The 18745-nt window shown below is 41.5% G+C and overlaps 1 protein-coding gene across 2 annotated transcripts in view; it reads right to left on the reverse strand.

The window, feature by feature from the left end:
- MED12L (mediator complex subunit 12L) overlaps positions 1-18745 on the reverse strand; it is a 155850-nt gene that overhangs the window by 8765 nt on the left and 128340 nt on the right. For both annotated transcript variants that reach the window (XM_052803046.1, XM_052803045.1), the window contains 9 exons: positions 16476-16587; positions 15318-15407; positions 12856-12965; positions 12231-12366; positions 11562-11723; positions 10042-10404; positions 8888-9044; positions 7504-7721; positions 423-512 (listed from right to left, as the gene is read on the reverse strand). In XM_052803046.1, the coding sequence (XP_052659006.1) occupies positions 423-512; positions 7504-7721; positions 8888-9044; positions 10042-10404; positions 11562-11723; positions 12231-12366; positions 12856-12965; positions 15318-15407; positions 16476-16587 (1438 nt within the window). The remainder of the gene's footprint in view (positions 1-422; positions 513-7503; positions 7722-8887; positions 9045-10041; positions 10405-11561; positions 11724-12230; positions 12367-12855; positions 12966-15317; positions 15408-16475; positions 16588-18745) is intronic.

Raw genomic sequence — 18745 nt, forward strand, 5'->3', positions numbered from 1 at the left:
CGTGCCACCCTTCCCCGAGAGGCACTGAGCAAGAGCGGGACTCTGCTCCACAGCTCCGCCTCTCCCTTTTCTTTGTTCCCCCCTCCTCCCCCTCACAAAATCCCAAGTACCAGAATGACCATGACATAATAACGAGTTACTGGTATCACTATCTCACCAAAAATTGGCCAAATTTCAGGCTTAACACTGAAGTACACTTGCCTTTACCAGCAACAGCATTAGGAAAAAGTGGAAGTGTCCGTGTTAAAAACATTTATGAGCTACAGCATGTGGAGACTGCAAGCATCCTCGAAGGAGGCCTTGCCATCACACTAGGGAACATACACGAGGCAAGTCCCAAGCACAGAAAAGCAGGCTGGGAGGTAAAGGAGTTCCCCTTAAAAGCATTTTTATGCAGACGCTCCACGGGAGTAGCACAGTACCTGTGCTTGCTGTAACCCTGGGTACTGTGGAAGCTGAGACGGGGGTCGGACTTGCGGAGTGAAAATAGCAGCTTGGTCCATTGGCTGACCCTGAAAGACACATCACCCATCAGATATGGCCTCCACACCCCAAACAAGTCCAGTTCTGGACACAAACTCCACGAAGCGGTGTCCTAAAGAGTCATGGAGAGACTTGACCATCTCCTTCAAGACAGCACCATTGCTCAGTGCCAAACTGCTGAACTGTATTTACTCATAAGGAGATGGAAGAATCAACTTTTGTTTGATTTCTGACACTACTGTAACACTGCAGCAGTGAAGAAACAGCCATTTACTGAACAGAGGTCTTGCAGACACCCTTTAAAATGGGGCTTTGCAAAGGATTAGAAAAAAAATATTCTAGCTGTCTTGAAGACAGTACATTAAATTATATAGGGAGCTTAGAGTGAATGACAATCTCCAGTATAACTACACAGTTGATATCTTTCTCAGGCTACCTGATTACTAGCTTTCCCCCAGATGAAGCAGGCAAAATGCTGATTTGCAAATTTTATGATAACATACAAAATAGCAGTATGATAAATGGGTAACACAAGCATCTCCAGCTCCCAACCAGTACAGCTTGGAAACACACTCCGTATTTGTGATCAGCAGACAGCCTAGTTTGTTCATTTCAAATTGCCTCAATATTTATGCCCAATTAATGGCAAATCATTTAAAGATTTCAACTATTACTGCATTAGTATGCTTTGAAGCACCAGAAAAGAGGGGAAAAAAAAAAGTTACACTTAATTTCAGGACAAGATTGTAAAAAACTGGCGAATGAGAATTTGCCAAGGATACAATCAAGTCTGTGTATTTTCTGTGCGATTGTAATGCTGCACAGCTGCACTTGATCATTTTGAAAACCATTCCACTCAAAAAAGCTCAGTGGCAGACATGAGCTGGAAGCAGGGATGCTCCTTCCCTGTAGCTGCCCAGTTTCGCACAAAACCAAACAAAAAAATCCAAGTCCTCCAACAAAGCCTTTGTCATTTTAATAACGATATCCTTACAGAGATGTATTAGAATTTAAGGCTAAAAGTGACTTTGATAACACACTGCAAGCAGCAACGTTACAGTCAGGGCTACCCGGTGGAAAAGAAACTCTCACATGGGATAAAATACTGAAGCGCTATTCGGACTCTCCTTCTTTATCTGCTCCCATCCCTTTAGTGGTAAATGTACCAAACGTTAACAAGTCTGTAAGCACAACCGGCAGTCCTGCAGTTCAGCTATTATTTTGGATTGGGTTTAAAAATACGTGCATCCTCATTGACAGACCTGGGAAACAAGCAGAGCTACCTATTATGAACAGGAATCACTCAGGGAAGCAGGATGGTAGAGAGAAAGCGTTCCAGCTTCAACCGATTCAGCCCCAAGAGACATGAACCGCTGTGACTGGGGCTGGATTCACTGCCCTGCGCTTTGGGTAGACAGCAGACAGACGAGGTCAAGGACAAGATGCAAAACCAGGGGCAAAGCTACCACAGGGCACCACAGGGTTGTCACACACTCATTTTTCATACCTTCCTTTCTTTTAAAAACAAAAAGAAAAGACTGACCTAGCTAGGCTCTGTGCCAGCCTCTGGGACCACCGCTAAAGGAGTCACTAAGGCACAGACAAGACAGCAAGGCATTCTGATATGATAAGCTATACTAAGGAGGCAGAAGCTATGCTAAGGATTTGTTTTAAAAACAAGTCAGTATCTCATGGAAAATTCTGAAAAACAAATTAGGGAGTACAGGAGGTGTGAACAGAGTAACATCTATCAGTCCTGACAAAAGGTCAGGGTAAATTAAATTTATCTGGAAAAGCATCTGCAAAATCAGATGGGGAGCTCTCAAAACAGCCACCTGATAGGTGAGAAACTGAAATGCTGAACAGAATGTACATCTTGCAGACGGGAAGCAGACAAACCAGATGTCAGCCAAGTACAGGGGGAAGGTACTCAAGTGCTTAAGATTTTTCTTTTTTTAAACAGAGGCAAAAGAAGAAAATAAAAAAGAGAATAATAATTTCTCCGAGCAAATTGCTTCTGAAACTTTTTCATAAGGTTCCAATGACAAGATAGTAACCTGAATCCATCCAAAGGTGAAATCTGGTAAAACTGTAACTGATTCCTAGAAAAACTGGTGCCTTAAGCTATTCCCCGCAGTAATACAAACCACCTTGTGGGTTGTGTGGAAGCTGGTCTGTAGAGCAGTGCTCCGTGTGCTATCCTTTTTGTTTCTCTCAGTGACAGCTAACCTGGTGGGCCCAAGAACAAAATTTGTCCGCTCATGCCCATGCAGCATAAACAGTGTCCCTCCAAAGTTAATGGAAGTTGTATCAATGGAAATTGGATTAGGCCCTAATTCTGTAAGAAAATACTAAATAAGCAGCTGCATGATCCCAGCAATCCACAGCGGGCAGAGAGCCATGAGCGAGTTTTGTCCACCGACCTCTTCCCTGCCATTTGAAGCGCACGCAAAGCAGCGGAGCTGGCAGGGTGTGAGGCTCCACAGCAGCACACCTGTACTGAAGGCACCACTGCCCAGGCCAGGCAAGCACCACACATAAAACCAAATGTGAAACATAAGCAAGAAGCTGTTTGTTAGCAGGGACAGATCAATCTATTCCATGGCAGCACACGGCCACCGAGCAAGCTCCCGTGTTGTGAGAGTGCGCTCTGCATTCCTGAGCAGCAGCAGCAGCAGATGTTGCTAAATTCAAAGGGACTTCTTCCTCCAGGCATAATTTAGTAAAGAGTTAACCAAACATGCGAGCCAACTGCTGCAAGCCAGAACTGTGCATGCATGTCAAACAAAAGCAAAACAAAAAAAGGAGAAAAAACCCAAACGCTTTTATTCAATGCTGATGCAACGTTACAGTAATAAACACTGCTACTCTTTGTTCTACTTACACCTTAAATTGAAGCAAAACTGACTGCTTTTTCCTGTTAAGGTATGTGACCACAGTGTATTTGGAAGGAATTTTCTTTCCTAGGTGGGGGGCACTGGGACTGGCAAAGGCAATTGTAGCAGCCATGGCACTGTAGGCTGATTTGACCAAAATCTGACCAAATCTGACTTCAAAAGCAGGTAGTGAAACACTAACACTTATGTAGGTAAGAAGATGATGACAGATTTGAGAGACCTCACTGTATATTTGCTGCATATCTAGGTGTGCCTAATTAACTGCAAATATGGTGATCTATATACCCTGTTCTGACATGCTACCAGTAGTAACAGGAATGACTGCACATATATAAAATATGGACAACAGGGTAAGCAGCAAAGCCTTTTTAAAAACACATTGTGCTTTGTCTTTCCAATTAGTGTTTTTAACAACATGGCAGTTTCCCTAAGACGGGAAGAAAGTCCTGCAAGCTAACTCTGAAACAGCTTTTCTAATATGTGGAAAGCTTTCCAACACAGATATTAGGGATGAAACTTCATGCCATCATTGTTTTTCTCCAGAAAAAAATGAATTCTATGAAGCTTAATAATTTAACAGGTAAGTGTTAGCCATTACTTGTTTTGGAAGTAACAAAATATGGTTATTCTAATAACTGCACATCCTGCCATAGCTCAGGAACAGACCATCAGACAGTATATTGTCGTGCTCACGTAGGACAAGAAGCATTTTGGAAACTACAGCTCACATGGACCGGGGGAGCTGACCCTCACTGCCTGAGCTGAGCGGCACGACTGCGTCCCACCGCAGCGGGAACAGGCCCATGCCTGGAACGGCTCCAAGTGCTGCCTTGGAAGCGCTGGGGGCATGCACTGGCCAAAAAGGACATGTGGTCCGTCCCTTACCACTCATCTGACACGGCAGTCACCGCTAGCCCACCACGCACCGTGGCAGAAGCTGCCGCGCTGGATGGCAGCAGAGAGGAGCAGGCCCAGCTGCCGTGGGGAGACGAGGGCAGAATGGGAACACGCCAGCCATGCTTAGATGCACATGGCATCGGACATACCTTGCAGCTACTCTAACCTTTCACAGCAACAAACACAACAGAAGAGGAAAAAAAATAATCAATGATGCAGTTATTGGAAATATTTGTAAGAAAAAATACTCTATGGGTACAAGTGTATTCACAGCCTTCCCACATGCAACCACTGCGCTACCTAGGTGAGAGGAGTGCCAAAGCGTACCATTCTCATCAAAAGCAAAATGTGCAGCCTGTGTGTTGAAAGAAATGCATGTTTGTGCGAAAGAAATAATAAAGAGAAGAAAAGTTCATGGTATCAGAGTGGTTACCATTATGTTGTCAAAGCCATCCTGAAGGGATACGGCAGTGCTACAGACATCCTAAAGGAAAAGGACAGGCAAGAAAATAGCAAACAATACAAACAATATACACAATTAGGCTCGAATTGTTAGTGGAGCAGTACAGCACCTTTACAGAGCTCACCTGTATGTACTCAAAGAATGCTGGTGTTTAGGGATACTAACAAGGTCCTTTTAGGTGGTTTTTATGCTAATGAACCTCCATACTTTTATAAAATTTATGAACAGAAACTCTAAACGTGGAAAGGACTCCTTGCCAGCCACAGGAGCCTATTAATTCTATACATAATATTCAAATTTTTTTTAACAAGTCATAGTTCTTAAAGACCTTGCACCATAGTTATTCGTTTTCAAGAGCACAGCACATACGGCACAGCACTGAAGAGCAGAGTCCTTCTGGACTGATTTTATAGAACTGCCCACACCAGTGCCAGTGGTTTCAAGCTGAGCAGGTAATTTCATTCTGCAGCTGCAGAAACATGAAAACCAAAGAAGAAACCTTCCCTATTTAAGCTCTACCTAACAACAAACACCACATAGTGGCAATGCTTACAAATCATCTTATTCTTAAATTTTCAAATACTACCTTCAGGCTTGTACACTGCCATAGCATTTCCTACTTTAAATCCAGGACCGCAGGAAGAACTACCACAAGCTCCGCAGGGACACATTTCTGACGGGAGCACCATGCAGGCAGGCAGGTGTCCCAGTGGGGCAGCCCGTGGTGCCAGGGAGCACGCAAAGCCCCAGTGCCACTGGGACCTCGGAGCGGTTTCTCTGGTGTCCGCGTTGCCAGCACACACTTGGACAACAAGGAAGCAAACAGGATGGCCTGGTGAATTGTTCATTCATTTCATTACAGTCAAAGCTTTCAAGTATCAGGATGAATGAATCTTGCCACATATCCAATAAGGCAAAATACTAGAACCAGACAGAAAACAATGTGTCCATCTGTGGTACTCCCCAGCACACCACGAAGGACCTGGCTATGCATGCCACTGTGGGGAAGTAACTAGGAAACGAAGGCTGTGTTTGGATGGCTCTGGTTTGACTTGGTTTACATCAGTTTATCTTATACTGACTTACTGCTGAAATAAAAACACGGCTGATACAGAACCACTGACTGACGAACATCCAGCACATGTGGTAGGTTCGCTGAAATAACGCATCTGAACCTACCCTGTCGAATTTTAGTGCAACTTTTACATTGTAAACGTTCAATCCAAATTTTATGAAAAAGCTCATCACAGACACTTTATTAATCTTATTTAGGCATGGACTCTTGCCTTCATGGTAAGTTTATTCTCCTTACTGACTACCTGTCTATGCAGCACTTCGGAGAAGTTAACCATTGCTCTTAACGCCTCAGATACTGTCCCTGTTTGAAACCAAAAGGGAAATGCAACATCTTTTGTCCTCTAAATGTGACAGTGTTAAACAACAGCATTTCTTAAATGTGAGAATAGTGTTATTTTAGATGTTCAATTATTGCTTTTTGATCCACCTACCCATAAGTAGTGATCATCATCTGTTTACTTAAGGCTCTTATTTAAGCCTGTATTCTATCATAGTAATTGAAAGCCAGTTGGACCTAACACTAAAATAGTGAGATATTGCCTAATGTAAGAAATACTACAAGGTCAACTGTAGAGCCCAGTACCTAACATTTAGGGTACCTAATCCTTAGTACCTCATAGTGCCTACAGGACACCAGCAAGGGATCAAATAACCACTGTACCACTGAAATGATAAAACACACATCCAGAGCTTCTGGGGGATGCCTTTTTTTTCTTTTTTTTAAGGTAGAAGACAGCACACGTACAGGCAAATCCTAGTTTCACAATTATGAACAGCCCCATATAAAACTATTGTAGCCCATCAGCAATTTAAGCACTACAGAGGGCTACATCATAGCAGAGAGACTGAAAGAGGGACAATGAGGGAGCTCTAACAAAACAGAGACAGCGTGGGAGAAATTATGAGGATACTTGCTGAAAATTTTGACTATTTTGAGCAAAGAGGGCACATCACAGAGTTTGAAGGCAAGATAGCCTAAGGGCAATGTAACACATACTGCAGTGAGGGTAAGAATGGGTACAGAAGGACTTTAAAATAAAGGCGAGAAGTTATTGGTTTTACCACCAACTACTGTACACATATTGCTGGGTATCTGGGATCCAAAAAACCAATTTTCTGTTCTTACGCCATCAATTCAAAAGCAGCCTGTCTGTAGCCACATTCTGAAACTAGCTCAGGCTCTGAAGGGTGTTGCACAATAGCCATGTGTGGTTTGGCACATAGCAGCTGTGCTCTGCAAAAATGTTAGGAGAAGAAATACCAGCTATTTCTAGAGAACATGGACGTCTGCGTGCACACGTGTATGGAAATGGCTCCTGCTGGACTTCCTGGATTTTTAATTGTGAAGAGCATTGCTGTGCCTCTGCTGCTGACTTGTAGCTTGGTGATACATAGCACCATGCAATTCTACTATGAAAGCCTCCGTGACACAACAGGGAACAAGAATATCATCAAGTAGCAGAAGCAAAACCTGATTTTAGGAAACACAGGAAAAATAGAAGGGACTAAGACACCAAAGGGCAAATTAAGTTTAAAAGCAGATGGCCCTGATTAATCAATATTTGGGCAATTACTGCAATAGTAAATATCAGCTGGCTCTCCACTCCGTAAGCCTACACAGGGCAAGCAGCCCCAACAGAAGGCAAAACCACAGTGTAGCTCTTCGACTTAGGGGTTTGGACAAACCTGTTGGAGAGACCGTGACTGTGCTTGCTGCCTGAGGAGCCGCTGCTGCTGCTGCTCTTGCTGCAGGAGTTTCATCTGAAGCAACTGCTGTTGAGGCGTGATTGCATGGATAGAGGGGGGCTGCATCATGGTGCCAGAGCGCCGCTGCAGCATGTTTGACAGGGCTTGCTTCGTATTAGTTGGAACAAAGGAGCCTGTCGGATCCAGCCTGGAACCACCTAAAAACCACCCAAAACACAAATGTGTTCTCTGCCTTCTGTAAGAGCGTTGTTGGTACAGATCAGTGCTAATTCATCAGCTCCTATTTGGTTAGCTCTACAATAATGATGATAAACTTACCTCTGTAAAGGCAGACAGTGAACTGGATTAAACCAGATTACTGGCCTGAAAAATTAAATGGGCAAAATAACTTTGAAGACTACCACTTGTAAATGAGAATGAAAAGTAAAAAGGCTGTGGGCTGTTGCTGTCCTATGTCACATAAAACATTTGACTACTACTGATGAACAAAAGTTGCTTTTCAGATCAAAAGCATGATATGAACAGATTATGTCAAGCCAATTTTATAATGAGATGGCAATAATTTATGCACTCTATGCTATTTGATAAAAGTCATGTACCTATATGTCAGACTTAAGAAGGTGATCTTATAAATTCGTTTTTAAAATCGGTATTTCCTTAAGCTTTTTAGCCACTGTCTGGTATATTCTGAAGACTTTTACATACTTAAAATACAGATCTAGTTGGTTTTGGAGGTTCAGAAAAAATATTTAACATTTATAACTGGAACCAAACTTCTCAACTTCTCTTGCATAGTATCTGAGAAGGATGTAGTAGTATTTCTCAAAACATCATAAACTGCTGCCCCCTAGAGCAAGTAAAATACTTATGTTAAACTGTATACACATTAACTGGAAGAAACAAAACAATCCTACAGAAAATTAAGCACATATCACAAACGCTGAAAAAATGCGAGCCCATGGATTTATTTATTCCACCTAGCAGATGTCAAATTAGCCATCATGGTTCTTGGTTTGAATCAAAGAAGAAATAACCCAAAGGTAATTTGTTCCTTTCCATCATCCCTCTCTTACTTCACTCCTCATTGAACTTCTAACAGCTTTCTTACACTATCACCACAGTAGGTCATTTTTGCTTATCTACCAAAAAAGTTTAATACCTTAAAAGAGACAGACCTACAAGTGATAATAGAAAGCCCTTAAAAAAAAAAAAAAAAGGCTAACTAAGGAATAAAATAAATGGCATCAGCAGACACAGCCTGCTTCGGAGAAAATTAGATACAAAATATGGTTATAAGAAGTCAACTTTTGTCACTCATCAAACAATAAAGCCCCATTTCCATGAATTCAAATCTTACACATACCTGGTGGGAGGGGCTGGTTCTGCACAAAGAAGCCAGGCTGCTGCGGCTGTCCCATGATGTTGTAACCCCACAAGGCAGACTGAGGATGGTGCATCATTTGAGAGGAAATTGGTGAGTAAGTGGGAGGCACTCTATATAAGTTGTTCTGTGGATATTCCTTAAAATATACAGTAAAAGTGAGTGTTACTGACATTCGTACCTTACTAACTCATAAATAATGCCAATTTTCCTACTAAATTATTAAAGGACAGAGACAGTTCCCATTGTCATTTGCAATGATGTAAAGAACAGATTAAGTCTCAGGCCGCCCACAGGTAATTAACACTAACAACTTCATACAAACACCATCCAGTTTTACCTTACTAGCAAGTATTTTCTGCAGGCTATAATTAGGTATAGCACAAGGACAGCTTGCTTTATCAGTATATAAATAACAGGAAGAACTTAACTGAAACATTAAAAAGGCCAGAAAATGATCTTAAAATTACAGCTACTTAAAACGCAACACATTGGCAAACCAGCTGGATGCTGACAGAATACTATCCCATCTACAACATGTGTGACTACGCTGGCAGCAGTGTGAAGAGGACATAATTGCACAGAATGCTGCTACTGGAAACGTACATTATTATTCAGGTGGTGCCAGGCACGTTTTTCAAACCCTTGCTCTAAGTGATTCTTAGCTTAGGAACCCACACCTCAAAAAACAATAAAAACCAAAAGGGAAAGCAAAAACTGCACAGTAAAACAGTTAATCCATGTGAAAGAGCCTCTTTCAGATTGGTTTCATTTGAATGGGACCTGGGTTTAAACTAACATGTTTGCTCTCAACATAATTTGAACAGGAGGAATTTTAGAAATCAATACAAACAGTAACAGCTGTACTTTACACCAAACAAAAGAAAGTATATACAGAACCCGAATAATATTTAGTAAGATCCAGTCTAGCATATTTTACATAGCACGTAAGGTCCTAAGCACAGTACGTTCCTCTACACTGAGCTCTGTTTGATAGAAATCCACCATCCTTCTGACCACCTCCATTCAATTCCTTTATTAGGACCTGCTCCTCCAGGTGCAGAACAGTTTCTGAAGGTAACATCAGATACTTTGGCGAGATATTTCAAATTTTGTATGGGGCACCAACTACTTACATCAGCCCTTGAGCCTGACTTCGACTTTCGCTTCCTGCCCTTTGTCTTCTTCTCATCATCTGTGGCATGTTTTCCCTGATCTGAGAGCTCTCCTGACTTTCTTTCTGGTTCCTGAGACACAGGGGTGGTGGGCTCTTCCTCCTCCTCCTCTGGAGGAAGGGGCAAGGGCTCGAGGTAGTAACTCCGTGGCTTGGGTTTGGTGTGCATGTGGTACAGGAGGAGATGCTGCTGCTCCTCATATTTTATCACTTTCCTGTCGACACGAACTGTACCAAACCATGCCCAGGAGAGAGGAGCAGGATTTTTGTGACCTTCAAATAAATCCCAAGGGGACACCTTTTGTTTTGTTGAAACCTGGAGACCCTGTTTCAGAATAAGTGAAGTTAGTATTTTAAGAAAGTTAGACACTAGAGTAGATGACTTGCTTTTGTACATCATTATTTGAGTCAGAAAAATCCAGTAAGGATTTTTTCCCTCCACAAAATGTACCAAATGCATACTGGTGGGATTTTAACCTCTATCCAAGGCTGCCACTAGATAAAAGCAATTATATTTTATAGTACCATTTGCTTATAGCTATGCTAAAAATCTCAAGTTCCATCTATCATATTTTGGAGGAAAAGTCAAATATCTGTCAAAAATGGCTAATCTGAGAATACCCTTGCTAAAAGTTTACATATTCAAATAAGGGAAGAAAGCCTAAGCGCTATATCACAAAAATATGTCTACCCAGTTTGCAGAATAAAAACCTCTATCCTAAGCTCTAGCCTTCTCTTTTAAATGAATTCACTTTAAAAAATTATGCATCCCTTTGTATTCCTGCAAAATCCAAAACAATTAATACACTTCCCCCCCTCCCTTTTTTCCTGTCTTTTGTAAGCACAATCACCCTCCATCTTCCTCCCAGCAAGTAACAGGTCAAACGGTTCCCAGGTCAAATGAGCTCTCAAATGTAGGATTCTGCTTGAAAAGCAAATACTTCTGTAAGAGCTTCTGCTGTTCAACTCCAGGTAAAATGTGATTTCCTTTTTGGCAACTTCTGTGGAGTTGGCTGATTATCAGTTAAGACCCTATATCGCAAAATTGAGCAAGCTTATGTCAACACTCATCGCATCAGCAGTTACAAATTGACCATGTACTCTGCGGATTTAACAAGGAAGCGCATGTAGCAAACATGATCACTGAATTTTAAACAAATCGGAAAGTGAAAGGTTACCCAAACTCTTGAATTTGTACAAGTGGCATAAAACTGTTTCCATTAAAGATGCATATACACCTACAGCTCTGAGACTACCAGCAAGTATCAGTGAATTGTCAGGGAGAGGAGGATGGAATCGCTGTCCATGCTGCTGCAGGGGTGGTGAAGCTGGTGCATGGTCCAAGTCACACTAGGCTGCTCAAACCCATTTGGCTGGGGTTTAACAACTCCCTGCACGCCTCTCTCTAAAACCCACTCCCAGTTTCACACCCTGCCTGAGAATTTTCACGTGGATCACGCAAACAAAAACATTTACTCTTGCCTGTTTCTTATCAATGGAGTCAAATCCTGCAATTTTGTTCCCCTTGGTGTCGATCAAGGATCCCATTGGCTCACAAGTAATAATATCACATGTCTGCTTTGGCAAAGGGAGCAGCTGGCGAACCTTGTCAATGCTTTCTGACCGTTTGTCTCCCAGCTCTTTCTAGAGAATAAAAACATCAATCAATCCAACAGAAAGGCCGGGGGGGGGGGGAGAAACATTACACTGCTTTCACTATTAGAAAATGTCCAGTTTCTGGATGAATCATTTCCTTGTACTTTTACTAAATTTAAACAAGTGGCTTTGCAACATTTTTTGTGTTGTTTTCTTTTTTTAAGAATGTAAGTTATCCTTTCATCTCTTGTTTAAACAGAACGTAGAAAATACGTAATACAAATTTAGTGTCTCAAATATGAATAAAAGTAACTAAGTGACTTGCAGGGTCCCTGATTTTAATTTAATATGAAGAAAATACTAGAAGTCTGTCTTCCCACCCCCACATTCCTGTATCTTTATTTTCTTCTTTTTCTCCTTGTTATTGCTAGTGCTCTATCAGTCTCCTCTCTTTTTCCAAGAGGCCTTCCCACACACCAGAAATGACAGGATTAAAAGATGAGCACAGAAAGCAATTCAAAAGAAATGCTGAAAACTACAAGACATAACACTTACTTTTAATTTTTTCACTAAATTCATGTAAGCCCTTTTGTTTTCCTCAGGCCCTCCTTGGGAAGCGTTTGACAAGTCCGAGGCAAGCGTCCCGTTGATGAGGACACCCAGCATATCGAGCACAGTTGTGAACAATTCACTGAGAGTAAAGACAAGTATTACCCTGAGGAACTACTGACTGCCAAGAGATCTAGGGACAGATATTCACAGCAAAGGGCACAAACACAACACTTCAGACAAGCCGGGTTTTTCAGGGCTTTCTGCATACACACACATCTCAGCTTGCATGTGTAAGCCCCAGTGTATACATGCAGGTGGACTGTCAAGATGTACAGACAAAGCCCAGCTCAGAGCTACAGACAACACTAACTGCTAACAGTCATTAGGAATTACAGGCTCCAACTTAAGAAAGCGCTCAGGTACATGCTTGTTAAGAAAGAGTTTAAATAGTGGCTCCAGTGCTTTCCAAAATAGAGGTGCTCCTCAACCAAGACCAGCACTGAGCATGTAAATTGCACGCAAGCAGTAACAGGATAATAGTAAGAAAAATGTAACAATAACAAACATGCAATCTAAACATAAAAGCACTAAGGACATGAATTAGCTTGTTTAAATGGTGCAGACGTACTTGTTGGTCTGCATATCAACAGTTCCTGAAGTGATTATCTGGAGAAGCAGAAGTGCCCAGTCTGTGGTCCACTGGGTACTCCTCTGCACAGTATCAAACATGCCACCTACCTGCAAAATAATACAGCAGATAGCAAGGCTCTGCATATATCTCACAGAGGCATGCTTCCCTTATCTCATGGGTTACTTATGAATAAAACGGCTATCCAGTCCCACGAGTTCTTGTGTGCTAAATGCCATCTTGAAGCACTGACTTTAAATAACTTTTACTCCCCACCCCATGCTCCCAGCAAAAAGCTTCTCCTAAGAAGGAACTACAGAAAAGCAAAATATTATTACACTGCTCCTTCAGTTTCATATCTTCACTTTCACATTTGATGCAACAAATTGAAGTCGGTGAAAAAATTCTCAGAACTGAACAAGTGTCAAATTAAAACTTTATAGTTATCATTTTCCTCCCACACCCCAAAATTAGACAATAATGTGTAGTGCAAAGAGACAAAAAAATCTGAAGAACAATATACCATTGATTGAAAATTAAAAAGCTAAAAGATATATTTTACCCTATGAACAATTTTTCGCTATTTCTACCAGTATAGTATGATACTGTAAAATATGCCTTGGCTTTGAGAAGGAGCCATTTTGCCAAAACTCATCCTTCAAAGGACCAAATTGCAGTAACACAAGATACCTCCTCAGGTTGCAAGCCTGATCACCAAATGGTCAGAATACAGTCCAACCCACAAATTTCAAAGGTACAACACTTCTAGCTAATGAAAGCACAGCTCAAGCCTTCAGACACTGACAGCCCTGTAAAAGAGCACACACCTCCCTGTCGCACAACAGGATGCCTCAGAGCGCTTAGGTCAAAACGACACTGCTCTTCCCTTACTGGTGCACTGCAGCCCTGGGTCTTCCTACTCTGTCAGCTTCGCTGTCTTGCACATTACCCCTGCACTCAGTACCTGCATCAAATCATGTTTCCTGATGTTTCCCACTTCACAACTTTCCAAAACCAAATCTTTTTATTTTGCCATGTTTTTAATCACTCTATATACCTTCACTGTTTGCGCTTGTAGTTGTTACACTTCACACAATTCTTCCCCATACTTAAAGCTTATTTCAGGGTTGTGTCTTGCTCAATAAATACAGAGACTGTTTCCATTCTCAGTATCTGCTTTTAGCTCCTAAACCTTGCTGAGTTTGTATCCAAGAAGATTACTCCTTGAACTACATAAGTGGGTTATGGTTTACAAAAGGATAAAATCTTGCTGCTTTAGTAATAAACCAAATATTGCCCATATCAAGATTTCTACCAACCCATGACAAAGTGCATGTCTCCATGGTACTCAGTGGCAGGTGACAGCTGCTTTACTTTAAGCGCAGCCACAGCAATCCCGAAGCTGGTCACAGCTGGCTCAAGTCCCCTTGACCTGAACCAGTGGCAGTGTAAGGCTGTGGTTACCCTTCTAGTTGCACAACCGCATCTAAGTGGCTTCCAAAGAGACAGAAAGAGAACAACGCGGCAGTGTTACTCCTACCTTGATGGTCCCTCATTTGGCCTTACATGTAGTCTCCACACACCTACTGCACTGTGCTAAATGAGTCATGGTGGCCCTGACGTCTGGTACAGAGGTTTCAAGAGATGTGGACATTGGAGAACTTGATGAAAATAGATTTCTAAGTTGATTAATACATGTATCCAAGTAGCAGCAACTGAAATGGCACATGTAAGTTAAATAGCCAAATGTTACATTTCCCGAGAGCTCTGAAAGTCTCAACTATATTGACTGCCTAATTGCATAAAATCCTTGCTTGTTACATGGGGATAGATCATCAGTGGACAACGGCCTGGAATGTCCACAAAAAGATGATACATTTCTGAGGTTCCAGGGTCACTGAAAGGAAGAAAGCAGCACAAAAATAAGGCATGAATAAGGTATATGGCTGTGCTTCCCATTCATTTTGTATGAACAATGTCCAAATGTTATGGCCAGGAGGCATCAACTGCAACGAGGAGACGGGAAGAGCAGAGACGAACACCAGTGGAGCACAGACCCCCTTGTGTCAGGGCAGAGGGGGCACTAACAGCCCTCGCTGTCCCTGGCCAGCTCCACCTGGGGCTGCCCCCACCCCCGTCCCTGGCCCAGGACCCCCAGCCTGTCCCCATGGCCCTCCCTGGCCACGCCAGGGCTGCATCTGACCCCGGCTCCCCTCGCCAGGCCTGATCCTGAGCCCTCCCCATGGGCTCACATCCTGGCACGGCCTCAGCCCGTCCCCATCCCAGTGGAGGTGCCTGATGCCTGAGGCTGGGGGCTGAGGGACTCCCTCAGCTGCCAGCTCGCAGGGAGCCCCGGCCCCTGCAGTGCCCTGACACGGTGCTTCTTGCTCCTTACCACCTACTCCAGAGTAGCTGCTACATCTTTTTATAACATCAGGATAAGCACATAAGTTTTTTCTTACCAAGTTAAGACGAAGTTGTAGGGCTTCATGCATCATTTGCCTAGCTTTAACATCGTCCTGGTACCGTTCTTCCCTCCAGTTACTAAGGATCTAAGAAAAAGCATTTGATTAAAAAAATTAATTTGTAAAGAGCTGATAATCTGCTATTAATTGTGTGACTAGATCTTCCTGTTGTAGCAAAAAGAAAATAAGCACCTTTGTTATGTATTTATTAAAAACATTGTTTCAAACACCCTATTTAACTGTTCACCACAGCTAAGTAAATAGACAGATCTCTTGCACTGGATGCAGCTTCCCAACAGGATCTAGTGGGATCTCTGGTGAGAAATGACCAGAACCTTAGGGAACCTGGACCAGCCACATTTCAGGGGAAAACCCATACAGCAAAAAGAAAGCCCAAGTGGCAGTAACACCAGGGGAAAAAAACATCGAAGGAATGAATTTAACTAGGATGTGGACCTACATCATAGCCTGGACCTGAGCTGAGAGGGAATATGAGAAAATAACAGCTCTACAGGTATCAATTTTCACTGTCACAGTAATTCATAGAAACTAAAAGACAGAAAAAAGGAAATGTGCACCCATTACACTGGGCACTGTATATATTCAGTTTAAAGACAGTCTTAAGGAGCTATTGTAGGCTAAAGCATGAACCAGATGGGAGCAGGAAGTCTAGAGCAGAATCAGCAGAGGTTGTGAGTAAGCACAAGTGATCCAAAGGAAGAGCTGTAGGCAATGGGCCAGTTTGGGACTAGTAATATTGTTTTTTAAAATATGAACAACTCTTAATCTGTACTGGCTGGAGAAGATGAAGGGCTTTCCTAAAGAAGGAAAGTTTCAAACTTACAAAAACTTTTCATGATCAAGCTAGAGACTGAGAAGACTGTTCCCCTCAAGACAAACATCTTTTATTGGTTTTTCTGGAAAGAACTAAATCAGACTCAAGTTCATCATATTTCTCTGTAATAATTTTAGAAAAAAAGATGTATTCACTCTCAAAAAGGAGCAAACACCTCCCCATTCCTCCTTCCTTGGACTGTTCCTTTTGGCATACCACTGCACTGTAATTTTCCTCCTTTTACAGCATCATATACACATAAAACTGATGACACATAAAACATCTAACAAAGGGTGCTCATGGTTATGTGCTTGTTTTACCTGATTAACTTGATTCTGCAGTGATGTTAGAAGCCCTTCCCGTTGCTCATCCTGTCCCTTAAGGCAAGTCAGTACCAATGAAAGGAAAGGTTGCTGACTCAAAAGAGACATGCTTTAAGAGAGGCAAACACAGAAGTCAATTAGTAAAGTTATTTTGATACTTCCCATCCTCACTCCCTTCCTTGTTTTGTCTACTTTTTTTCCCTGGAAGTGGCATTGCCTGTATCTATGTCTGTTTGTTTTAGTGAATTAAAGCCTTGCCCCGCGAATTAAAAGAACATGCACATAAGGCGGCAGAGCACCAGCCAGTATAAATGCACATATTATGCATGTCATTACTGAGAATCCACCTAGCTCAGGGCATTGAATGACCAAGAATTGCATGGACACCCAAAGGCCTGACTCAGAAACAGAACATGTTATTTTAAGACTACTTTGATTAACCAGGGATATAATTTTAGTGGAGATTAGGCAGCTAAAGTTTCTAATCCACGTTAGTGGTCTGAAGTGAATCCCAAGTAAGTTCCCCGTACAAGCACTGATTAGAATTACAACTGCCTAAATTGCACTAAAATTCCAACACGGGCTTAGTGTAAGTAAACTGAGATACAGCTTTAGCTGGTTGTAGGAGAAATGCCATACCAATGCAAGGGCTTTCAGATTTGTTTAAATTATTATTTTTTTAGATTAATGTATATCTATTATAAATATAAAATCAAGACAAACTGAAAGAAATACACGAAGATGAATTTGGAAGTAAAACATGTGAAGTAGAAGAGAAGTTAAAAATGTCACCAAAGGGATTTTAGTAACAGCTCATGCAATGATTTTTGCAGTTCTAGGTATATAAGCTCCTTGAAAATTACATGCTTCCATAAACACAATATAAATACATATCCACACATACACATGTATTTATTACAAGTATTCATTTCAACAGTTATTTTCGTTTGGCATTTAACTTGACTTCAACAATTTAGGTGACAATTAGTATAAAGGAATGGCAAAATCCTAAGGTCCCATAAAAGGAGCAAAATAGAAAGTCTGTATTTTCAAAAGTCATGTTAAACAGTGATTTTTCAGATTTTAGGAACAACATGGTAGGAACGCCTCTGCATTTTCTCATTAATTTCCACAAGAAAAATTTACAGTTTGCAATACAGTTATTATTACAATTGCTATCCCTGCTACACAAAGCAGAGTTTGAAAAAAGAAAAAGAGATCTTATATACGTTATATAAGATTTCATACTTTCCCATAGTATCATTGGTTTTGTCACTCACAGAGTAGTAAAGTTTGGTTTTGATCAAGAAGAGATTGAAAAGCTTCAAAAAGCACACAAGGAAGTAATTTATTGTTACAACTAGAACAACTTTGTAAACGCTTTTACTTCTGCGCATAGGAACCACTGTGGAGGAAGGGCCTGACAGTTTCTATAGGCATTTTATTTCGGCTTTGAAAGAGGCTTCATTTAGGTTTTCTACACTAGAGCTCTCCCATAGGAAAAGAAATAGAAGACAGAGAGAGGTTCCGTATTCCCTTCTACTGACACAAGGAGCAAGAGAGCCAGTGAATAATGGAAAAGTGCTGAAGTGCTCAGAAACACCTAACAAAGAGATCTGGAAAGCAAGATGTCTTTTTTGTCTAACAACAGAGCGGGTATTACAAATGAATTAGAAGGACAAGGAAGAGATGGCTTCATAAAGCTAATACAAAGTGTACTTAACTCAAAAACTGAACATGGCAAACAGAACTTCTAGAGGTTGATAGATCACATAAGCTTATCAAAGAAACAGCCCAGATGAACTAGGAGGGTCCAGCATAACACAGAGTTATGGGCATACTGCAGTTATGACGGAAAGAAAAAAAATTAAATCTTCTAACCTTAAAGGGAAAATAAGCTAGGTGGAAGAGGCTGGAAAATGGCAGTAGATTTAAAAGGCTCCACAGAATTTAATGACAACCATAAGTCAAAATCTATACATGCAATGCAGATTTACAAGAGTACTATAAAGTGGCAAAGCCCAGTTATTGGTCCCACGCTCAGGGAAAGAATACTGCAACAACATCAAAGGTGATCAAAAAGACAACGCATACTAGTAACACTAAGAACAAAAAACTTACAGTGGGACTGTAATACAACAATCAAATACCACAAGCCTTTAAGAAGTGATTTGTTTTCTTGAACAGCTGTAATTTGGAAGAGCTTCACAAAAAGAAAGATGGTTGGAATTTGAAGCTGAGAGACCTCGTTGTGTATAGTGTTCAAT

Source organism: Harpia harpyja, chromosome 12 (assembly GCF_026419915.1).
Source record: "Harpia harpyja isolate bHarHar1 chromosome 12, bHarHar1 primary haplotype, whole genome shotgun sequence".
NCBI classification, from domain to species: domain Eukaryota; kingdom Metazoa; phylum Chordata; class Aves; order Accipitriformes; family Accipitridae; genus Harpia; species Harpia harpyja.